Below are 26,224 nucleotides of genomic sequence, written 5' to 3'. Positions count from 1 at the left end.
AATATAGAACAATATAGAGAAAATGTGACTGAATGTCCTTCTGTGGACCCACCACCTGCAGGAGGAGCCATAGGGGCTGGTGCAATGTGATTTGGGCAGCTCCAACAGCTGCCCCCACGACCCGGGAACGGACAAGTGGAAGAAAATGTATGGATCGATGGGGCTGAATGTTTTCAGATCCCACTATTTTGATATAAAACAGTTTGGCTTGGTAAGGCCTTAACCTGTTACCTGCCTCCCCCATGATCAGAGAGTTAGGGTTAGGGTTAGGTTTAGGGTCAGAGGTTAGGGTTATGATTAGGGTTAAGGATGACAAATGTGATGTAAGTTGTCTGATTTAATATTACAGCTTATAAAAGGGAAAATAACAAGCAAGCTACAGATACATTAGTATAAATGACACCAATGACTTTTAGTATCATATACAGAAGCCCCAGCATCAACAAGGCTGTGAACACCACAAGTGACGACACTCGAGGTGCATCTCACAGCACAATAACACCATGTAAGGATCGCATTTGAATATGAATGAAATTACGAAATTACAAAACACAGCTCAAGTCCCCACCGATGGATCGCCGAGCCGCTGAGGAGCAGGCAGATGGTTACTATGGCAACAATCTCTGTCTTTTCCGTAGGAATGTGTTCGAGAGCCGGTTGCATCTGGCCCCATGAGAGAGGGCGAGAGGGAGAGGCATGTGTGGAGCAGGAGGGACAGGACTGGACCAGGTGGGGAGGACGGGAGGCAGAGGGAGGGAATGGGGAATATTGTTTTTGAGCCACGGGACACAGGTGAGACGAGGAAAGAAGTGAGCACCTGCACTTGCACTGCTGTGAAAGAACAGGGTACAACTGGTAAGAGATGTTTAGAGGGAAAACTCGTTGTAATAGTAGGTTTGCAAAGGTTACAGTCTGTCACCAGCAGTTGTAAATGTCAGGGGGGGAAAAAGCCTTTCATGGAAATTTCCTTTTTTCAGAAATTTCAGAAAATGCTTCAAGTATTTCTTATAATCTCAAAGACCTCTAAGAAGAAACATGATGTGTTGTTGAAAAGTAAACGCTACCCACATGCAAATAAAGATGACAGATGAGTATCTTGATTCCACATGCTGCACATAATGCCTGTTATGTCCAATATAAGTTCCACAACACACCCAAAACATAGGCCAACCTTTATCCCATGGAAATTGAAAACTATTGTGAAAGCAGCATATAATACTTAACATCTAGATTGTATTATGAGTATATACATTTTGTTTTACATTGATACTGTTATAGAGGTCCTCAAACTCAATCTGAAATCATAACATCAAAGTGAATGCAACCTTCTAAGTCGACACATGGGGAGTGCAGAGAGTACAAGAGTCACTGGCTGCGCGTGGACTGGCATGTGACCACACGTTTGAGTTGGACCCCCTGCTGCTAACCGTGCGGGGGAACCTCAGCTAAGAGTTAAACCGTTTTCCATCTGTCCTCCTGGGAAAAGGATCCAGACGTTGCCTCCTCCGAAACTAATATCTTCCAAGTGGCTCATCTGCAGCGAGTTGTTATTGCACAGGACAATCTCGCTTCTAATCAACCATTTCCCTGCCCCGACAGCGGTGGAGATTACAGCTTCAAACCTGAACTGTCGCTTGAGCAAGAGGCTCTTATCAGCTCATCTGCACTGATAGCATATCACCTATTTGACCAAAAACACGGCTTCTGCCAGCTGAGCGATATCAAAGGACCAATCTGTTGATATGGGTTTATTGTAATGTAAACATAGGTAGATTAGTATCAGGTTTGTGTACATGCAAGACAGAATAGGGCAGCCTTACAGAGGAAAAACTGGTGATAAGCAATAACTATGTACAATTTGTAATAAGGAAATTCAACAATGGAGTAAAAGAAAAACACAGATATATGACAAACTATACTTGTACTTCTAAACTATAAATAGTTCCAAGCCTGGATGAATGGTGATACGTTGTGTCAGAAACGGCATCTATAATAGATCTATAAGAATACTCCCATACAATTCATATGAAAAAATGCTATGCTATGTGTGAAATTTACAATATGTTTTATAATTGTGTTGGCATTAAAGCAGTACTAAGTAACTTGTTTACTTTAATAAATCCTCTTCCTAGTCCCTCTGAGGGTAATACAAGTGTTAATGGGATGATTGGGGGGGTCTTTCATATCGCCCTGGTGTCTATGGCCAGAAAACCACAACTTCAACTTTCCCTGCACCGGGTTGGAGTCACCAATACACACTAATAGAATCACGAAGAAGAAGCTAACAGGCGAACAGGCAAAGCTAACTGCGGGCTAGCACCACTTAGCCATGTTTGAGTGAAAAAAATGATCTACATTGTGTAATTGGATGTGCAATATCCCTCTCTCCCGTTGTCTTTTCTGTCAGCGTTCTGTCAGTAAAAAAAACACAACATGCTACGACACCCGCAGTGGCGCTTATGGCCTCTGGGGCATGAGTTACTTAGTTCTGCTTTAAACACCTTGCCCAGGGACAAAAGTGGGAAAACTCGCTCTGCAGCTAATACTGAACTGAAACAGAAATGTTTATTAATGTGTACTGTCCCTGCCAAATACACTAATACATTAAAATACAAATATACAAACAAAGCACTACACTGCAATAGTTATTTACTATTTTATCCACACTTGCCCTGGGGTAGACTAATGGAAGCTCCGAGACATTTACACAGGCAGGTGAAGTGTTAATACTAAGAACACAACAAAAGGACACAATTCCTGTACAGGAAATAAACCATATATACCAGATATAAAAGCCTCAGAGCTCACGAGCCACTGTTCCCCATCAGGTCCCAAATTTCATCTCTCATAGAAGCAGGCAAAGGCAGAGGAGTAAGGGGGGTGTCAAAGAGATTAACATTTAGGAACAAACAGATGTTTTATTGTATCTCAATAGGATCTTTCTGGCTAAATACGCAACATTTCTTCAATTTCTACAGAAACACAACTGAGCCCTTGGTGCGTCAAACATTAAACCAAAAATACAGTTAAATTACCTATAACTCCCATTGTGCATAATCCAAAAAGGAAAGGCCGGCATATGGACACGTCCTGTACCACTTTTGCCATTTTCTTACAAAGATTTGTTTAGTTTGAAGTCCAAGATGCCCCGTCTTTCCATGTCCACAAAACCCCACTGCGTTTTGGAAGCACTGTCCCGCAATCCTAAGAGGTCGTCCGCACGGGTTTGGCACAGCTGAGCAAACAACAGGTCAGGAAGCTAAACAGTCCATTTCCCAGTGGCAACAGGAAAAAGGTGCGGCGAGATGCGAGCAGGCGATACCAAATCTGAGCGGAGAGCAATCTGTCCGAGGGTGATCCGCACCACGAACGGGACGGATATTGATGGAGGGCATGGGGTTAGGGAGATCTGCAGCGCTCGGGATTACGCTGCAAAGTGTGAAGTCAATAGGAAACTGTGCAGAGGGCTGAACAAGCGCTGCGTAGGAGAGAGGTGCGGTGGATTAGGAGAGGGAGGGAGCAGAGAGACGAGGCGATTCCACTAATGACCTCTGCAGTGTGTTCTGACTCGAGGAAAGACTAGGGCAATTACAGCCTGGATCCAATCTGGCCCTGTGACTGTCCATTAGAATGTGGACAACAAATGCACTAGAGGAAGAATATGGTAACACTTTATAATAACTGCACCTTATGTAGCCTTAATAAATGATGACACTTAATTCACTAATAATAATTAACTCCTTATAGCCACACACGTAGAAAGTTCAAGCATTTATTTTATGACAGATATTTTCATCACTGAAAAATACCTTGTGAAAGAACAAACAAACATGTTCCTTTGCGGTGAGCGGCTCAGCTCTAAGACATGACTGTAACTTTACCGGGAGTGGGTACGTCTCCACCTCGTCTCCATGGAGATGTGACTAAAGTCAGTAGAATTTGAGATTGAGGCACCGTCCGAAAGCGGTAAATTGGTAAGAGGTCTTACGCCAAGCCGGATGTGCGTCAGCGTCCGCCGCTATAAGAAGCATCTGAATTGGTCTGTCAGTTAGGAAGTAGTTAGGGAAAGAAGCCTCAATGCTAGCTATCTTAGCCACTTTAGCATAGGGACCTCTGATAATCCCATACCGGCGATTAGGAGCTATGTGCCATCCCATAAGCCACTGCGCCATGTCATTGTTTGGACACTATGCAGTAGGTGGCAGCATGTGCTTTTGTTTGGCCTGCACTCCGCCAATAACTTTAAAGAAGAAGAAAAACAGCTGTTGGTGATGTCACTTCCCTTTTGATGGTTTCTCATCCAAATCCATTCCACTTAAGAAATAGCATTTTCTGTGTCGAGCTAGTTAAGGGCATGCTTTATACTGATAACAGTGTAGTCCAAAATGTTATGTAGTGTGCCTTTAACTACTACGACTTATGCCTAACTTATAATGAATAACTCTCCACATACTTCACTTAATCATTGTTCACTAGTTATTAAGTACCTATAGATGTACCACTGTAACAAACGGTGAAGTACCATTATAGTTGTCTAGGATGTACTACTAGACTTACCGGGCCGTTGTAAAGCGTTATCAAAATATGTTAATGTATTTTTTCTACTGTGTGACTAGATTTGCAATTTAAAGTTGGAAATCGAGATCCAGTTCACTGTGCTCATTTTAAACATATCCAGGGGCATTAACATTAATTTGAAGAGGACACTACGGGCTTTGCAGGTTTTAAAACTGATAGGGCACCCATGGTGGAGAAATATTTGGCTGTTTGCAAAAGATATTGCCTTAAATTGCTCATTGAAGTTGCAATTTCGTGTCTAACTGTGCTGCATGAGCAAACAATATCAACTCTGTGGCACTAGAGCACACAGGTAATACACAAGATAAGACAAGATAAGATGGAGCGATTTTAGAGTAAAATAAAACTAGAACCTTGTAACTAAATATATTTCATAGTGATTTCATATCTGTGTGGGTAATAGGGCGGCACGGTAGTACAGCGGTTAGTGCTTGTGCTTCACAGCTAGAAGGTCCGGGTTCGATTCCCACCAAGGACGGGGCCTTTCTGTGTGGAGTTTGCATGTTCTCCCCGTGTCTGCGTAGGTTTCCTCCGGGTACTCCGGTTTCCCCTACCACTAAAAACATGTACAATAGGCCAGGATGTATGAGAGTGTGTTTGAGAGTGCGCATGGGGGACGACGGATGAAAATTAGCCTAAGGCTACAATCCGGTGTGGCTTGTTCATTAACTTGCACTGTCCCTACCAAATAAACCATAAATTAAATATAATAATAACCATGCACACTTGACCCTCATATGGCCTTGTATTGTGACATCCTTTACAGTTTTGATTATCTGGCTTTTCCTGTCAGTATCGAATTGGATTTTGATACAATGTCAACTATCAAAATGAGACCCCCCAAAAAATATTTCACAGCCCTTAAAAATTGAGGATGATCACAACCTCTCTTTTCTCCTAACCTCTGTGTATGGCTGTGAAGGACATTTGACTGAAATATGTTGTCTAACCAGTCTGCAAATATGTGAGACGCATGTTCACAACAACAACAAAATGCACAAAGACAAGAGGCGTGATGATTGCGTGTTGAAGCAGCGGGGCCAAACTCACCTGCGCAGTAGACCAGGTGCAGGCCTGAGCTGTTGCTGAAGTCGTGAGGAGGGGAGTCCAGCTCTGAGTGGGGGATACGGGGGCTCTCCACAAACTTAGCCTTTCGCTGTGGGGCTGGGAGCGGACAGCACATCCATATGGACACAGACAGACACGGGGACAATGGAGGGAGAAAGAGAGAAAGACAGGGGACAGGGACAGGAGAAAGACAGAATATGAGCTAGAAGCAGCACACTGATAAAATGTAGACATCCTCAACATGATTTAGGGCAGGGGGGGGGCGAACTGGCTTGGATCGAAATTCAGCCCCAGCGGCGGGTCGCGGGCTGCATATGCTGTAAAGGTCTGTGGCCTCATAAACAACAACATCTTACACTTCACATGTGACACGCTTTATCAGCCTGTGTCACATGTTTCTCAAAGTGCTACATAAAGTCACTATTCATTCACTCCACTCTTGTAGTAAATTACTATTGTAGCCACAGCCGCACTGGGGCAGACTGACCATTTACCACATGGCCATAATGTGCTGTTTATATCCTGATTTCTTATTATGCTAGCGCCCTCTGCTGGACACATGTGGAATTATTTCTTTTTTTTTTATTTAAAGAGACTATATAGGGGTTGGTCATTTTTATACTCACTACTGCCACCTCAGGTCTTAAGAGTAACTGCAGGTTCTATATTAAGCTCGTGCATGACAGCAATACGGACCCGAAGTAGCACCTTTTTGAGTGACAGTGCAGGATTTTAGAGGCAGTTGTGGTGAACAGGTCTGAACTCATTCTTCACATTAAGACATGGCTGGAACATGTAGTGGGAGGAAAATACGTAGTTTTAACATTTTTAACCTCCGTACAGTCCCTTTAAGCTGCGCCCTAGTGGCTGGAGTGAGCAAACTCCGCAAAAATCCACAACTCCGCACAGGAATGGGCTAGAGACTTGCTCAGGAATTCCTCAAAGGGCCACATTAAATCATCTCGCGGGCTGCATGTGGCCTTGACCTCGACACATGTGATTTAGGGGATAAATGTATGTTCTATACCAGGGTGTGGGGTCAGGAGCTCCACCAAACTAAGACATAAAAACTAGACTGAACCAAATTTGAGTGATGTAGTCATAGAAACAGGGATATACTTTTGGACTACTATGGGAAAACATTTAGTTCCCCTTCCATAAAAAAGAACAACTCATTGAAATGAAACAAGGAATTATGCATTATGCTTTCAACCACACTGTAATGTTGCTCCCTCATCAAAAACATACCAAGAGTTGTGTTTTGAGACTTTCACGCACACTATAACTCATTTTTGAATTTCTTGCAGCATTTGAACACCCAAAAAGTAGCGCAGTTTACCCATTCTCCTTCAACAAGAGGCACAACAAGACAGGCACTAGTGCAATAGTAAACTGCAAACACAAGTCGGGAGAGGCAGCAGAGGTTTGTTTTGATGTGTCATACCAGAAGCTAAGAAAAGGAAAGTTCGAATGAGCTGTTCAAACCATTTCGCACCAAAAATGGAAGAACGTGAAGAAGATGTGTATGAAGTTATCACAAAACTCCAGCAAATGACCTTCAAAATTGTCGCCAAACCCGGCCTTCGACGAATCATACTACACATAAAGTCTTATCCAATTGAAGAATCCCTTGAGATCCACTCCACGCAGCACCAGTCCTCCGTGTTAATAACCCAGTCACGATTCCGCTCTACCCATGATGCAACAGCGATGATCTGCTTTGGGACCATCTCACACTTGAGTCAGAGAGAGTTGAGGAAGCGGCTGAAAAACTCGGGGGCGGCGGCTGTGGCACGATCTCTTTCTCCCCTTTTCGAGGTCACCGCGCAGGAGTTAATGCTACAAACCACAAATGATAATACTAAATACTACTCTAATGGTTTGAAAGTACAGCGGGATCTTTTTAGCGAGGACCTCCCACTAAGAAAATAGTAGCTCTCGGTGGAAATTACGGAGAAAAATAGTCGAGGTTGAAATGATTAGCTAAATCAAGGTTATTCCTGCAATTATGAATAACTCTGAGCTCAATTTATTCTTTTAAGATAATTATACTGATTTGCCACATGAACAGAGGTGGTTAGCATTCTGTATATATAAAGTAAACTTCCAATATCATTTTTTTGAGATATATTATGACAGTAGGGACACAGTGGCTCAGGCTTAACATTAAAAAAGTACAGATTTTTATTCTTAGCCACATCCCTACCAAAAAAATCTACCACCGACCACAAATCTCTCATCGAACCTGAGGAGTTTTTTTCTTTTTCTTGTGGGAATGGTCATAATATGCAGTAATTTGCTCTAAATGAGAAATCCCAGCCCTAAAATTGAATACGTAAAGCGTGATGCGACCGCTTACACACTTATTATGAATGACTGCACATGTCGGAAGCTATCTGCTGGGACAACACGGCCGCGCGAGTGTCGAGCCGTGTTGGGGGAAAAGCAGAATTACTTGTCACTCGCCGCTTGTTCTCTGGTGCTCAGATCATGTGGAGTTCAAGCTGATTTTTTGAAATGTGTGCAATTGCGTGTGATGAGAGGAGACGTGTAATCCTATTATCCATTCGTGTCCACTGGAACAGAGATAAGGCCCATACTGCAGCATAATGTGTAATCTTTGCACAATCTTGTTCGTATTAAGAAGACAATACCAGCTCTAAGTGGCTTCATATCGTCAGTTTCCAGGGCTGCTCATAGTGGTGCGAACCCGGTGACATGAAAGTGATATCTGACAAGAAAGTGGGCCGATTTCAAAATGCCAAATCAAATCTATGGGTACCGTATGTTCCGGACTATAAGTCGCTCCGGAGTAGTTGCACCAGCCAAAAAATGCAAGATGGAGAAGAAAAAAAAACATATATAAGTCGTTCCAGAGTATAAGTCAGACTAGCCTTGGCAACTACCTGGGCATAGAGGCGCAACTGCACCGTTAACAAGCATCTCCCGGCATCATGTTGTTCAAGCTCTCATTTGTGAACTCATTCTTCTAGCTGTTGGCATCTAGATTTTAGCCCCTGATTAGCTTTTTTGTTTTCTTCATAGCAGTAAGAGTGACCTCTGCTGTTCACCAGTCCCTTACAAGTTTCTCGCTCAGTCCAAACTTTTTTTTTAATTTTCAGAGGTATAGTCAGTAAACAAGTAAGTAAGCGCTTTATTTGTCATTGTACAGCCGTACAGGAGTAGCAGATACTGGTAGACAAGCCTAGAGCGCCCTCTAGCGGCTGTCAGTGAGTGAAAATAGCAAACATGTGCAATAACATATATTGATATATAAGTTGCAACTGAGTATAAGTCGCACCCCCAGCCAAGCTATGAAAAAAAGTTCAACTTATAGTCCGGAAGATACAATATATGATTTGTTTTCATGAAACCACGCATTTCTCACCATTTCAAACAATGTACAGAATCCTTTGAAGTGGTCATATGCATAAGTAAAATAAAATTCAAAGACTACAATCCTGTATTTACCAAAGCACCATTGACAGCATTATTCACACCTTACTAAAACTTTCTACTGTCTTGTTGCCAGCGGTGTCAATCCATCTACAAAAGTGTGTGCCTACATTTCAATACAGTGTAATTGCAACACATTACTGTTGTACAGTATTGAGAACTTCTCAGCCCATTAAGTGAAGGACATTTCTTCTAATGCAAAGGGACAGACTTGATAAATGTGCTCTTTCAAGAATGAAGTGATAATTTATGCACTGTCTTTACATGGTGATAAATCCAAATAAACCTCAACACCTTTACGGATGCCAGCACCACTGCATTCACACTACATTTGTTCAGCAACTTACAGAATGGAGCCAACAAACATTTATAAAAACATTACTGGGTGTTTAAAGAAGGAAGGGGGAACCGCTTTGGTAAATTGCCATTGTCAGTATGGGGAACAGAGCAGCTAATTGACCACGACCAAGAAAAATATGGTTGCCTGTAAGAATAGGCATAACATCTACATCTGTGCTCCAGCAACTTCTCACAACAAGTATCCCCAGGCCTTGATTAAGATCCAATCAGGATTAAAACTGGTCCAAGAGGGTATAGGGGTGTGAAATGGATCTTAATTGGACTAAAGTATGTCACAAATGGGTGTAAACCATGTCTAATCAGGAATAGAACAAAACACCTTTGCATTTTTAAGCATAACATATAAATGATCTCTAATTAAAATGAATAAATTGCAATTGCAGATGACCCTGAGTACGAGCTGAAGAAGGCCTTGTTCCACCAGAGGTTAACGTAGCTTCAGAACCGCTGACCTACATGATTCCCTATTTGCAAATTAACTAGTTAAAGGTCAAGATAAATTATTAGAGTCTTGGCTGGTTTGAAGCAGGTTACCCTCCCAAAAAAATCAGCAATTATAATCAACCATCTGAATTCATCATTCGTCTGCATAATTTGGTATGGGCCATTACCAATCTCCCCCGGGTGACTCAAAGACCAGCTTCATAATTGAAAAATAAGTAATTGTGATGCTAATTTGGCTGTACATAAAAGACTGTACAATTGGGAGTGTGGGGGAAAAAAGCATTTGAAGGATTTGACTGGAGAGGTACAGGAGCTCTTTGGGCGCAGCACGGAGCCTGACTGCTGTCACAGGATAAAGGGACATCGCAGCAGCTGCTCAGGCTCTGGGTACAAAAATCACATTCAAACGAAAGGTCATTCTTTCAATCTATGCTTTTGTCAGACACCAGTGACAGACAGAACATGCTCAGAATGTTAGTAATAGGCTTTAAATTCACCTATTGTAAAAGTAGACATTGTAGGATGAATAATAAAAACATGACTCCCTTGTATCGTCCGTGAAGGTACATTTTTTCTTTTCCTTTTTTAATGCAGCTCTATCCTCAAATACAGATTTTTTCTAGAGGATGCAAGGCAAGGTTTATTTTGTTCTTCTGTCTCTACCGTTTGAGCGATAGATGTCACCGATCAGAACTGTCGAGCCTTGTGATCTCAGGTTCAGGGCTGCAACAGATAAAAGGTCTGAGTTTCCATAAAGCAGATTCTAAAGTGTTTAGATAGACGCTATGTGATTCCATCCTAGACCTATTTTAGTCACATGGCTGTCCCCCTGAGGTACTCTGAATGTCGGGGAAAGGTGGAAGCCGTGTATTGATCTAATGTGGGCCAATTTGACCAAAAAGATGTTGTTTGACAGTCTAAAAGCAACATGACTTCCTTCTAGAAGCTGACCGATATATGTCAAATCGGCTGACCGATATATCAGACCGATACTTGGGGATTTTATAATATGGGCTATAGGACGATCTAGCGCTGAAAAAAGCCAATATTTCTGGGACCGAAAATGATAGAGACTTCCTGTTTTTGCATTGGAAAGAGCAAAGTCGGGGCTTTAAAATGAGTCCTCCCACAACTCCCTAGGCCTCAGGGGAGGTGAGAAACATCGCAATGAAAACTGGTTAGCTTCAAGTTTGTTAAACACAAGTTTCACTAAACATCCGTCAATATGGAAATGCTGTATGTCATTTTGAAGTGCAGAATCTGGAAAATTCAATCACTGAGTTAGTTTTAACCTCTATTACTGTGTTTTTGATCGCCGTGCAAAATGCCGCGGCTTGTACCTAAAGTAATAAAGTGGCCAAGTGGTGGAGTGGCCAAGTATTTGTTTTTACAGGATTATAGACCAGATATTTGGAAAAATCGGCCAATTAACAGCCTAAAATATTGGCATCGGCTTTAGAAAAAACCCATATCGTTCGACCTCTACTTTCTTTTAGTCACCTCATAAAGACAATACTACAGCGTGCCTATAAATTGTGATTATAATCAATAAAATCTTGATCTAGGCCCCATAAAAGTCATGTCATGAAATGTTGGGCATACCGCTCACCCATATCTTGAGCTAGGCTTGGTCAGGAAAACCATTTTTGAGCTTATTTTTTGCAGGTTTTAAGCCTGCCACCCCAAAATCTGAATAAAAGAAGAGGGTAGCATTAGAGAAGCAAGACCAACCCCGAGCGAAAACGAGACCGATGAGCATGCGGACAAACAAATCGCATCATCAGCTCTCAATTCTGTTTTAACAGGACGGCTTTAATTACCCGCTATTATGTGCCCACGCGCAAACCCATTGGACTATCGTAACATAATCTTGTCTCAATGTCGGCGCGATGGAGATTTCCTTTGTCCCCGCCTCCTGATCTCACCTCGGCAAAGTGGCGACGCGAGAAGAGCTGCCAGTGTTGAGCAAATCCTGCCTCAATCCTAAATCCCGGGGAGTGCTGTGTTGTCGCGCGGTGCCAGGCGGAGGATGGCGCCGGGGAGATGGATGGCAGCAGGCAAATCCACTTCTAATGAGCTTATGAATAAATATATCTACTGGTGTCGCCGTGTGAAGAGGCACGTGAGAGCGGGCGAGATGTTTGCTTGCATGATCTAGAGGTAAACAGCGTCCATGGATATGAATATGCGCGAGATCTGGATGGAAAGTAAATAATATTGCACAGAGGGCTGTAATCCAGTTACAGTGTTGTGTGCTGCTTTTGTCTTTAAGGTATCGTTTGTAGGATGCACTCTTTGTGGTTTCATTTAAGAAATAGGCATCACACCTACAGATGAACTTGGGTTGCCTTAAGGCAAGACGCTGCAAGTGAATAGGAAAAACATTATTAAATTTAGAGGTATCCATTTGAAACCTTTGCTGTAGATATCTGACAAAACTATGAGGGGGAAAAAAAGCCAATTGCCAATATTTCTATGACAGAGCCTAAATAATTGATAGAGGCAAGCTTTAACTAAGGCCCGAATGATATGGATTTTCAGGGTCCGATACCGATTTGAAGGGGTTGGCCTGGCCGCTAGCTGATATAAAGGCCGATATTTTAAGTAAGTTAATTTGATGTTGTCGTTTTCTTTTAATCTCTCAAAATAGACTAAAGTTATTATTATTTTAGAAGATTTCAATCACAGAAATATATAGAAATATCAGTCGACTGAGGTGGGGACTACAGATGGAAATCAGCATAGTGCTAAATCTGGTGCAGCCATCTTTTTAATGTAACTGCACACTGTCCTTTGAATAAATTAAACTAAACGATTATCAGGTATTTTGATTGGCCGATGCCGGTTTGCACCACTGATATTTTTGGCCATATTTTAGAAATGTCTCATCTATAATCCTGTGCATGATGCTTCTAAATGTGTCAGTGTTGACCTGTGACAGAGGGGGCGCTGAATATTCATGTTTAGTAGGTACTTCAGAGGGAGCTTGTTTGAAGGACTCCAAAACAAAAAAATGGTAAGTCTCTATAAATAATACGCAAAAGTTTAGAAACTAAAATAGGTAAAATAGGAGAACAAACAATGTTCACCACGATGTTTCTCTGCTCTCTGAGGCCTAGGGAGTTGTGGGAGGGCTCACTTTAAAGCTCTGACTGAGCTCTTTTTGTTGATGATAAGAAGTCTCTATCATTTTAGGTCCCGGAGATATCGGCCATTTTATTGGCCGATTTTGGCCGATATTGAAAATATCCTAATATCGCCCAATATATCTGTCGGGCCCTAGTTTGAACCACTTACCCCCTGTTTTAACCGAGTGTTTTAACCGCGTGTTTTAACCGCGTGTGACGCCTCATTTGACCTACAAACCTCCATAATTTTTTGTTGCTTTCTTCATTGCTTTTTCCCCTTGTTGTTTGTCGCTTTTTTATGTTGATTCTTTGTATGTTGCTCTTTTGTGGCTTTTTTTGTGGCTCTTTTTTTATGCTTTTTCATCACCTTTGTAATCATGGTTTTGTCACTCTTTTGTCTCTCACTTCTTCGGTTATATTTCATCCTTGTTTTGTCCCTTTGTTCATGAAGCTTTTACATTTGGTGCACGGTTTTATTCTATTAACATATTAGTTCTGCTTTGTTGCGATCCTTCTATTTTAAACTCAAGATTCAGTTCCCAGTACATATTATGAACACAACCCGGAGCTTTTTACTATATCGACTTATCGTTCAATAAATAACAGATAAACGATATAATTTTGGGCTCGATATTTATCGTCTAAAATATTTATTCGCATTTCCCCCCTATTGAATGAGTATACCTTAGGACATGCACTTTTAGAAGGTTTACTGTCATTTTTATGCCTGAGAATTGACAGTATTCAGTATTGTTAGAGTCAATAATATCGTTTATCGCGATACTTTCTCGCCTCAATATATCGAACATCAAATTTGTTATCATGACAGGCCTAGCTTTAACATTAAAGAGAATGCTGAAATGTAGCCCTTGAAGTATTAAGCCTCCGTCCACACTCTACCTTCTCCTCACAACCACAACAATAAAGCGTCTGGGGTATAATTTTACATTGGCCAGCTGCTGTCTGCAAAACCAATACTATAGACTAAGACCAAGCACGTGGTGGACCTGGTTTCTATGGCAACAGCGCGGAGAAATCTCCAGTAGAGGTAATAGCACAGATGAGGGTTTTTTTTTTTTTCCGAGGCGATAAAAGCTCCAGGTTAAAAAAAAAACACATCTGCCTGGTAAGCTTTTGTACAGAGGGGACTCGTGTAGAAGAAAACAGTGATCCTTTACCTTTCAAAGAGCTGTGAGACATGCAAGCCTCCTGCAAGATCAAGTAATGTTTTGTCAAAGCTGTCTGGGTTTAAGGGTACAATGAGGTAGCGCGGAACAGGATACCATTAGGTCAGGCACGATCGAGAACATAACAACATATGGCGCACACCGAAGACACGATCGGAACCTGCTCGAGAGCTACGACTGAGGGGGAACGAGATAAGGTTGGAAATTCTTTATGTCAATGCCAAAGTACTGCCAACTGCGCACAATAAAAAGCAGCCATACTCTGTGTTGAATCATGCAGGAAAACACTCAAAAGCAGAAGTACAACGTGTTAATTAAAGGTGCTATATCAGTGCGTATTTGACCTCACCTGGCTGTATGAGTGGTCCGCATGGCGCCTTTACTTTCCAGCGCAGTGGCCTCTATGATGCTCCAGGATCAAGTGTTCCTGGTAGGTTTTCACTACAAAACAACTGAACCTGGAGCATTGTACAAACCGCATTGTATGGCGCCTTGAAAGTATAGACGCCATACTAACCACTCATATGCTGAAACTACCCAGACATATCCTCTGGAACTGGGAAAAGCACGTAAACGCTCACTCAATGGGGGAAACCACACAGGAATTTGGGTCAAAACGAGCTTCACGACTTCCACACCTGACTCAAAATCAGCTGATTTGTTCTTTTATCGTCTAATGTGAGCGTTTTAGTTAAACACTGCTACTTTTTTGAGTTTAGTGTGAGCTGCTGTCATCCTTGGAGTAACAAAATAGCGAGTGAAATAACATCAGTGCTAGCATAAAGTAAATTTGCATGTTATTTTTTAAAACTCACAAACTACCGTTTAGCTTTGGAGATGCTGACAACACATTTAAAAGATTAGCTGAACAAAGCGCTAATCAGTTTTTATTTGATGACATCGAAATCCCCACTGTCCCACATAAAGGGAGTTCCATTATGCACCTGTTGGATGGATCCAGAGTCGGGTGGGGGTTTTCTGTGTGAAGTTTGCATGTTTTCCCTGTGTCTGTGTAGGTTTCCAGTACCAAAAAAGCACATTCCCCCCTTCCCCTTAAAGGAACCGGCCAATGGCTTTCCATATGATATGTTCTTACCTGAGCTTAGACGAGTTGATGCGTACCTGTCTGGTCTTTGTGCGTGCCCTCAGTCACCAAAGATGTTAGCATTTGGCCTCTCCCAGCATATTCCCATAGCTCCAAACAGGGGGGAAGTTAGAAGCGACCACACTCCTCCACAGGCACGCACAAAGACCAGACAGGTACGTATAAAAACTCAGGTAAGAACATATCTCAGTGTATAAAAACGGTGGCCTGTTCCTTTAACTAGAGACATGGGACAATCCTTTACTGATTAAATAAAGATAAGATAAAATAAATTAAAACTACTACTACAGATTAACCTGCAAACTACTGAACTCATAAGGCAGCTATTGTAGGGATGAGCGCTCATTTGAATTAAGACGGTCTGAACCAGGTTTCTACATCTGTAGAAATCTGTAGATCTGAGTGGAGAATGAATGAAAAATTGAAATGTGAAGTTTAGTGTCGTTATCCAAAGCGTAATAATTGAAAGAATAACAAAGTACCTCGACAGTCTTATTACCTAGCTGGATGTTAAGCAGTTGCTCCTGAACAAAGCCTGTTTGGTGGGTTGGTGGGATCAGAGAAACCCGCAGTGTGCTATTATTAGCCATGATAATGATTTGCTTACAAAACAGAGCAGTGGGTAACATACGCCACCTCAGTGCTTTCGAGTGCGGCTGGTGGAGAGCTGAGCACACGTTTCCCGCAAAAAAAAGGCACCCACAAAAAAACACACACACACAGTATCTCTTAAAGGTCTGCAAATATGGAGCTGAATCCTGTTTGCTCATTCACGTCCAACAGAGAAAGACGTGTATCCGATGTTGATTTTGCATGTCTGCTATAGCTGGGATTACATAAAACAACAGCTACAGACATGAAGATTTTGAATACAAGATAGAAAAGTTTTGTCAAGGGTTAAGGATAATAGAAAGCTAACAATAGACTTATATTTCTACAATTCATCTGTAGTGTCTGTCTTTAATGGGTTCAATCTCGATCAATAACTGCCTGAATTCATTTGCTTGATGACTCTTCTCAAAACAATACTTCCATCTGTGTCTTACGGTGGCTATAAATACCCACAGCGCACTCATGCTGGGACAGAGGTCAAGGGTAAGGCTATTATTAGGTTACAGGAGAAAACGTGCCCTTGACTGTAGCGCTACTGTCACTTCTGGAAAAGCTAATACATCACAACTTCTCTGCGGGTGTGGAATTTTCTTGTACATGTTCACTGTAGAGTTGTAAATAAAGCTCATGGTCATGCCTCAGGACAGTTTGAAAAGATGTTGTCAACAGCTTTTAGTAGTAGAACAAATGACCTTCAGGAACTGGCTGCCTATAGAGCTGTTCAGATTTACTGTGTGTGGGCTGACGGAGGTTTGGGAGGAGCATGAATGAATTTCTCAAAGCCTTTCACAAACTTGTCTTGTAACGTTAATCTACTGTAACTTGATAAGTAAAGTTATTTGTTCCGTTTTACCCAATCTGAAAGCTTCTCGACTGGAGCGTACAGTCTATAGGCCAGTGTAACGCCTCATTAAATCATGAAATCCTGCCACTTGAACAGTTTTTTCCCCTCCGCCATCAGACTCATGAACAAAAAACAAGTCTCTATGGCTTAATCTGCACTTGCACTGTGTGGTGTGTCCACACTTACATCACTGTATCACTTTATATCATCTTACATCACTTTATACGCCGACACATCTGTAAATACAATCCCAATCTATGTCATATTGTTGTTGTCTTACCATATGTCTCTTTCCGTTTTATTTATTTCATATTCTTAATGCATGCCCCATAGCCTTATAGTTGAATGTTTTTTTGTCTTTTTTTATCTTAATTCTGTGTTCTATGTTTTATGTCTCACGAAAAATTCCTAGTTTGTGAACCTGTTCTCAAACCATGGCAATAAAACCTATTCCAATTCTCTGATTCTGATTTGAAAGCCAAGAACTACAAAACTGATCGTAACTTTTTTGTTGCGTTGTCGCTGCCGTTTTTGTAGTTTTTTTGGTTGCATTTCTGTTGATTTTTCATCACTTTTTTTCAATGCTTTTTTGTCATGTTTTCGTCACGCTTCTGTCGCTCTTTTGTCACTTTTTTGTTGCATTTTTTGTCTCTCTTCGTCGCTCGTTTGTGGCTTTTTCATCACTTCTTAGTCGTGTTTTTGTCACTAGTTCATTGTGTTATTGTTCCTTTACTGGCTTGTTTTTGTCACTTTTTTGCCTCGCTTTTGTTGCGTTTTCATCCTCGTTTTCCGTCGCCATTTTGATCTGAGTAAAGCCAAATTGGAGAAAATGTGCTCGGTTCAGGTGGGGGTTAAGAGCTTAAAGGGGCTAGACGCAAGTTAGCCATTTTATACTCACTACTGCCACCTCAGGTCATACGTGTAACTGCACCTTCTATATAAAGCTCGTGCATGACGGCAATTCGGACCCGAAGTAACACCGTTTTGAGTGACAGTGCAGGATTTTAGAGGCAGTTGTGGTGAATAGGTCTGGGCTCATTCTACACATTAGGACATTGTTGGAACATGTAGGGGAGGAAAACACTTCATTTTAACATTTTTAAACTCTTTATAGTCCCTTTAAGAAAACGTCCCTGCAGATTTTTTTGCCACTGCATATTGACAGTGACTTCCTTGAATTGCCATCATTCTAAAATATTAATACATTTATTGTCTTCTGGGCTTTGTCAGCTGCTCTGAGACATAGATTGGACGCAGTATCTTCAGTAACAGATGTTCTTATTGGCTGTAGTATTGCTAAGGTAGAACAATTATTCACATTACCTAAAGAAATGGTAATATCTGTAGCTACACTGCAGTGATTTAGGCAGCACAATATCCTTTGCAAAGAGCCAAGCATCTTGTCTCCATGGACTGCCACTGAACTTTAGCAGTTCATAATTCAGTCTTCTCTCAAATGTTAATGCTCCACATGTTGAGAATATGCACAGTGAACAGTTTAATCTTGAAGCATAAATCGAATGTTTCCCTTGTTGACACAGCTTTTATCATAAAGAAAGAGTTCAGAGACAAAGAATAAAGGGGTGCAGCGATTTCACTCTTGGTTTTTGTTGTTGCAAAGGTACAAGCAAACACAATTTATGACTTTGTTTTTCCCAGCTAAAGACAATTAATGCAAGTTGCCCTCGGCGTCACTATTCGGCTACTGCGAAAATCTCTACAATTTAAAGCCGAGAAACGCGTCAAAGAGCTAAAATCAGCAGGGGTAATTATACCTCTGAGAGCGCGTGCATTAGCAAAACTAAGGCTCCAATCAAAAGTCAATTTTAAAAAAACACAATTTATCAATTTCATAACCAAACAAAAAAGAGGCAATTCTAGGTACGAGTAGGAGTGGACCGATGAAACAGCAAATGTTATTCTAAAACTAACTTGGTGTAACATAAATTGAAGCGATTTGGGATTTGTCAGCTTTGGCCGCTCAAGCAGCAGCTCTCTCCGGTGCAGCGGCTCCGGTGGGAAAATGCCGTATCATGTTTGGTCAGTCTGGTTCACGGTCAAGTGATCTGAGGGAAATGTTCTGGTAAAATGAACACATGGAGAGAAATGATATTGTTTTATTACGAATGGCAAATTTGAACCACTTGTTGTATAGGAATTCGTTAGAGGAAATGAGTGGCAAAATCAAAGAGCACATTTTTAAAACAACAGTGCCACTCAAACAGGTAAATAGAGAATGTTATGTTATGTTCGGTCAAATGTAGACAACAATTATGTAGTAGTTCTACCTTAAACGAAGCCATAGAATGAATATAAATATTTGGCAACTCTTTTGTGTAATGAGAAACCTTCAACTCTGAGAACAAAATCTGTTTATTCACATGGTCTGTTTTGTATACTTTTGCCTTCCTTTCCAGTAAACCATTTCAAACAGCCTGGATTTCGTGCTTTTCGGCACAGTCTAAACCCAAAGAGGGTTACGTGAAACCCTAAATGAAAACCGTAGCGCCGTCTTAATGAGCATTCATAGAAAATCAGCTCCTCCTCTGCCTCCATTTAAATTCTGTCTGGTGTTACCTTAGCCTTAATCCTCTCCAGGATTTGGAAGACGACGACACACAACAGGGTTATACTTATTTTATTGAAAACGTCACATGGAAATTTACTGATAAAGGCTGATTGATTTCAGTTACTCATGATTGATTTACCATTTTAAATTCAGTACCGTATTTTCTGGACTATAAGTCACTCCGGGGATAAGTCGCACCAGCCAAAAAATGCATAATGAAGAAGAAAAAGACATATAAGTCACTGTGGAGTATATGTCGCACCAGCCAAAAAATGCATAATGAAGAAGAAAAAGACATATAAGTCACTGTGGAGTATAAGTCGCACCAGCCAAAAAATGCATGATGAAGAAGAAAAAGACATATATAAGTCACTGTGGAGTATAAGTCGCACCAGCTAGCTCACACCAAACTTGACCGTTTCTTTACTTTACCGATTTTCAGTGGTACAATAATTAATTAAGTCAGTAAGTGTTTTATGTGTCATTGAACCACCGTACAGGAGTAGCAGATACAAAAGCCTAGAGCGCCCTCTAGTGACTGTCAGTGTGAAAACAAAAAAGATTTATCTTGATATATAAGTCGAACCTCACTATAAATTGCACCCCAAGCCAAACTATGAAAAAAAAGTGTGACTTATAGTCCGGAAAATACGGTATTTTCTTCTATACAAAGCCCAGTCTGTGGTTTAAATGGTGCGGTATTTTTGCAAGTTGTACAATTAAAAAAAAACAGTTCAAAGTTGTTTTCGTATCTAAATTTAGTAAATAATAACGTATCATGAGGTGGACATGACCTAAGCCTTGTATTTTTCACCATCAAAACGAGCCAATTATATCTACAAAGGCACCGTACCCAATTTACATGATTACGACAGAGTTGAAGGAGAGGCTTGAGTAAACATGAAGATAGTAGATCAAATACTAGCAGCAATCAAAGGCCCAATACTTACATAATACTGACTGTAGTGTCACTTAGCAATTGTTTGTTTTTTATATATTCTTTCATAGTTTTTACACCATTATCATGTCTATATTGGCACACAACTTACTTTTACTTAGTTATATAAGTATCCCATTTTGATGTAAACTATTGTTCTTTTCATGTGACTTTCATTTGACCGTGAAATTCTCACTGAAAGATGCTAATCTCTGTCCAGTTCCCATGAGGGGCCGTGTTGTTTTGAACGGAGCAAAAGAAACATGACCATGCAGGACTAACACACTCAAATACGGGAAGAACAATGAGCGGTCAAGCCTTCAAATCACCAAACCACTTTGCAGTAATTGAAAACGTTTTAAAAATGCATTAATGTCTATGAATGTGCACTAAAATCCATGAATAATATTTGTACTGTAATAATCCATCATTTAATAAGGTTGGACTGTGTAGCCATACTTCAAACTTGCATTAGAATATCAATAGGATGCACAATGTACTGATTTTAATCTGACTTGGTTACATGTTAGATGCTGATTTTGACACAATACTTTCCAGTTATCAGGCATTAAATGTAAAATGTAAATGTAAAACTGTAAAATGCCATACAAAAAGAGAAACATTATGCCACACAGTATTAATAATATTTTTTGTTTTTATCAAGGGAAAGCGAGGTTTCCAGATGGTCCTCGTGGATGTGTCTAATGCTGTTAGTTATGGAAAGCTTTCTGTGAGATGTCTAATTGGCGGTGGGCACCAAAGGCCGACTCTGAAAGCTGCTTTTGAGTGCTGGTCTGGAACCTGGTCAAAAGCATGACGTCAACTCACTAAAAGCAACCAATTTAAATCTGACAATTATACGCAAGAGTTAGAAATTGTATTACTTTTGACAAGTGCCATGTCCATCCAAGAAGGTATAATATGATCTTTTAATGTTTGCAAAAGCCTGGCCGTATTTGAGGATTCAATCAAAGAAACACAGAACAAACAAGCAGGAATATCCAGTAATAAATAATTAGTGTGGCCTTTGGGAACTTATCAACTACTTACATCTAATTGTGAGCACATTATTGACCATTATCTATATTTACCTGTGACGTAAACTTTCTTTTAACTTTCCAACATCTCATTTCTTTGCGTAGATGACTTTATAAGCACATCTTTCAGGTAGTAGGCCAAGAAATTGTTTTAAGCAAAGCTGCTTCTTTCAGGTTAACGATAACCCACAATATGTTGTCGATGCCACTCAAGGAATGGAAGTTTATTTGTAGAGTACTTTTCACACGACACAAGCCTCCCAAAGTGCTTCACCCAGTGTAGGGGATTTGTTCTTTATTCACTCCACACACGGTCGTATGCAGCCACAGTTTCCCCTGGCGAAGACAGACAGAAGCGCGACAACACATACAGTATCTGCGCCACATCTGAACATCACCACGCACATCCTGGGCTATTTTAGTGGTCGGGAAAACCGGAGAACCAGGAGGAAACCTACGCAGATGCGGGGAGAACCTGCAAACCCCCACACAGAAAGGCCCCGACCAGGGATAGATACAGACGGCATCTCGTCATAGAAGGGGGCGTGGCATCGCCGAGGGGGAAAATAGAATCTTTTGGGAAACACAATTTTTCACTCTTTTTTGGCCATTTTCTGGTGGTATATGAACTTATTTATCACATACAAACAAAGTCCAGTGTAAATCGGGTCCATATGGATATTTCTCACAGCAGATTGTTCTGTAGAAGTGAAAAAACAGCAGTCATAGCATGCTAACATGTAGCATCATGTTAGCATTCTCCGTTGTATTGTATTGTCAGTTGAACCACTTTGTTCCTCTCCATGTCTTTGTATTTTTATTTTGTGCAAAACTATATTCATAATTCAGCGTTTGTTGAAGTAGTTTTTGAATAATTAGATAAAGTTTAGATTTTTCTCAAAATTGTTTTCCCCCTTAACTGTTTTCAAAAATGACATATATGGGCGATTCCAGAGATGCCGTCTGTATCTATTGAACCCGGGATCTTCTTGCTGTGAGGCACCGGCACGAGCTCTAACTTCTGCGTCACTATGCCAACTACACAATGGTCACTACACAAAGGGGGTAAAATGGATGTAACTCTAATATAAGCATAAAAAACAACACCTACACTCCATTAAGGTACCACAAATAAATACTATTACATAAATGGATAAATAAAAGACAGCATGAGCATATAGGTTTGGGAAAGCACCAGATTGTGCTTGGAATTAGCCTGATGTTGTCTGAAATTGTTTGTTAACCCTTTTATCAATAGGGCATTAACATAAACACATAATTAATTAGCAACTAAGCTAATGTCTTTCATGATTGGGTTTAGTTAATGCAATTAGTCTAATTGGATGAAACAAGCATTAGTTTTGGGTTGCTAACGGTTGTGTACGATCAAATGTTGTGGGACTCACACGAATCCACTTATAAGGAAACTTAACATAGTTGAGTCTAAGTCTACGGACAAACAATGTCTGAAAGATGTTGTTTTGAATGAGCCAAGAAGTTATAGTCAACAAATTTGATTGAGCGGCTCCTTTATGCCAGTATAATTACTTTCCCTTTCTATCTTTATGCACGCAAAAACAAGCTATTTTAATGGACCAGACAATGTCAGAGTTTGATTTATGAAGGAAAGAACAGACTGTGCCCACTTGACAGAAGAGTCACTTGGTCGGACACTTTTGTAATCAGCCGCACACAATGAAAAACTGAAGTCACAAGTGCCAAACTAAATATGCATTTAAACATCCACGCGGCCTCTGAATATCTCATGCCACTTCGAGGGCAGGGTTAAACAGCGACGAAAATCAATCGGTGCATTTCCACAGGAGGGTTGATCTGTCAAATGTGCTGCAGATCAGAAGTGTCTTACAAGCATTCTGTCTGACGCACCGTGAAGGGGCCGCAAAGGAGGGAAATTGAGCAATTATATGAATCGATATGAGCCAGACTGCGAGGCCTATGATGTTTTATTTGTGTCGCTCGAGCTTTCAGACTGGATCCAGCCGAAGAAAGAAGTCAGGCCAAAGAGACTCATCAACTTAATGGAAATAAGACTTGGGTCAGGACAAGTTCAGAAGTATACAGACAATTTTTATAGAAAGCTCTTCAGATCATATCTCATAATAATGTTGGGACAGCTTTCAGCAGATTACTTCAGTTTACATTGTTGCTGCTGAAGTAAACCATTTCAGCTTGATCACGTCTCTGTCACTACATCGTGCTTGTCACACTGATATCTTCGGATCACCTATGAATAACGTCTAATGAATCATTGCTTGGAAAACTTGAGCTGCAAAACCACAGGAGGTCCTCAGCGTCAACATCAACATTGCCATAGGGACAGGCAATCACGCTGCTATTTCGGGTAATCAACAGAAATAGACGCCACATGGGAACATCTAATTGTTTTATCAAATATTTATGATGATTTCAGGAGAAAAGATGATAAAATACGATGTTTCTGCTATGAGGCGTTGGATGAACACACGGTTGAATCACTGGCGAAGTAGGCTAGTAGTGGGTGTACAACAGCAAAGGACACAGTATCCAGCGAGAAAGTACTGTATTTTTTTTTGTATGTAATGGTATATTATAGTGATTCTCTACATTACAATATGAAGACACCTGAGTGAGCAGACACTGGAGGCTGGTTAAACATTTAACACAAGGACGAAACTGAAAAGAGGGGGCAGCATTTGCACCTCCAACCTTCTCATGTGAAACTGCTCAGCCACATGAACTACACTTGCATACATGAAGGAACAGTTTTATTTCAGGTTTAGCAGCTTTCAGGAGTGACACTTCCACCAATTTTAGGTGTCTGAGTGAATAGCTCAGTGATTATCTGTTAGTTTGTCTCCAATCTTATAAAGCATATTTCAGAATGGGCTTCACCTGAAAGGGCTTTGCCATTTTGCAAAATTAATAACTGTGGAAAACCTACAAGAACTACAAAAAATAGTTTGTACTTCTTGACATTTCTATACAAGAAATGTCATTTGAGCGAAAAGTACATCACTGAAATATTCGTTCCATGTGAACCACCTCAAGATTAGAGAACGTCTCCTGCTTGAGAAGTGAGGCTGTGTTTCAGTTTCATGCAGCTAAAATATGGAACAATGACATTTTATTTTATCCACCATATTTTCTGGACTGTAAGTCGCTCCGGAGTATAAGTCGCACCAGCCTTGGCAACTACCTGGACACGGAGGTGTAACTGCACCGTTGACAAGACTCTGCCGGCATCACATTGTTCAAGCTCTCATTTGCAAACTCGTTCCTCTAGCTGTGGCCATCTAGCTTTAAGCCAGCGATTAGCTTTTTTTGTTTACTTCTTTGCAGTAAGAGTAACCTACACTTTTTTGCCAGTCCCTCACAAGTTTCTCGCTCAACAAACTTTCTTTCTGCTGCTCGATTACCATTTTTTACATCTTTAGTGGTACAGGAGTAGCAGATACTGGAGTATCTGGAGTTCCCTCTAGCAGCTGCATGTGAAAATAACAAACATGTGAAATTATATAATTGATATACACATATCGCACTCCAAGCCAAACTATGAAAAAAGGGGCGACTTATAGTCTGGAAAATACGGTCGTTATTTAGTTTTTTTTTTGTATTTGTCCAATAAGCATATTTTTAATGTACATTTATATTGATACATTCTGTTTATAAAGATTTTTTGGCCCATAGGCTTAATTTGACAACACAAGGGATAAGGGGGTGAAGAGCAGGGAGAGACCTTCAGCAAATTGTCAGAGCCACAACATTGAGGGCATTTTTCTGCCATATGTGCAGCATATACTTTTAATACATTTCTGTTCTGTAAATTACTTTGAATTCCCTTCGTGCTCTACAAATGCAGTCTATATAATCCATGTTGAAAATTGAATCTTAGGGCACCAACCACATCCCAGTAAAGAATGGGCTGGGACCACAATCATCTTCCATCACTGATAAAGTCCTCTCTTAAAGTGAAGTTATTAGGAGTCCGTCATTGGCCACTGCCTCCCTGAATGACAGCTGACAAGGTAAGCACATCTGAGCGCTCTCCAGGTGGTGATACTAAGGAGCTGTTTGGAGGCGTCTCATCCCGAAACGCGATCACCTGAGACCAGCGACAATAAGAGCAGCAGATGCTTACGAGTGGAGATTATGCCTGCGTGTGTTTTTTTTTTTTTGTTGCTGCCAGACAATCATATTGAGACATTTTGTTCCGTTAACACAGCGGCGATAGCGGTCCCTGGGGACGGAGCCGCCTGCAGCAGAGGAGCTGGAGGGAGGGAACCACCTCTCAGCCACATGACAAGGTGATTCTGGTGCAACGACAACAAGCTGCGGCTAAAGCTGTGCTCCCAAACAGTTCAGACAAACATATGCCAGCCATCTATGACGTTTTCTATCACGAAACCAACAAGACGCAGCGTGAGCTACACAGGCTGAGCTTCACGTCACAGACAACGTGTTACAAGAAGGAAAACATGTGAGGGAGCAGCTCATCACACCCCTCAATCTTGTGGCAAAACGACAAAACATGCCACAAAATAAGCAACTATATATGCGAAAGGAACAGGGAAATGGTAGTAGCTCTTTACTCCATCTAGTGACACCGATTAGGTATGACAGTTTTGCGAATACAGTATGTGTCTTGAAGTTAATGCAGGGGTATACAAATCACAAATCAAAGTTCTGTTGTATTATTTAGATTTTTACTGGTCAATGTTTGGCCATAACACGTTGTCAATGCAACTACGAGCATGAAGTGGGGTTCCATCTGCACCACGGTTAGTTAGATAAAAGGCTGACACATTGAAGCAGCATTATCCGCCCACAAATTGTTCTTTCAAATGCAATGACGCATCCAAACAAGAGTATCAAGTTGCATCGAAAATCAAATTCACAATA

At 40.9% G+C, this 26,224-nt stretch overlaps 1 protein-coding gene across 12 annotated transcripts in view; it reads right to left on the bottom strand.

The window, feature by feature from the left end:
* tanc2b (tetratricopeptide repeat, ankyrin repeat and coiled-coil containing 2b) overlaps positions 1-26,224 on the bottom strand; it is a 201,369-nt gene that overhangs the window by 65,122 nt on the left and 110,023 nt on the right. For 8 of the 12 annotated variants that reach the window (XM_079577073.1, XM_079577070.1, XM_079577074.1 and 5 more), the window contains one exon: positions 5,629-5,742. The exons of the other annotated variants lie outside the window; for them this stretch is intronic. In XM_079577073.1, the coding sequence (XP_079433199.1) occupies positions 5,629-5,742 (114 nt within the window). The remainder of the gene's footprint in view (positions 1-5,628; positions 5,743-26,224) is intronic. 12 annotated transcript variants of the gene reach the window in all.

This window comes from Gobius niger (genome assembly GCF_951799975.1).
Source record: "Gobius niger genome assembly, chromosome: 19".
NCBI lineage: Eukaryota > Metazoa > Chordata > Actinopteri > Gobiiformes > Gobiidae > Gobius > Gobius niger.
The sequence above is the reverse complement of the archived record's forward strand: the minus strand, read 5'-3'. Positions and strand labels throughout refer to the sequence as shown.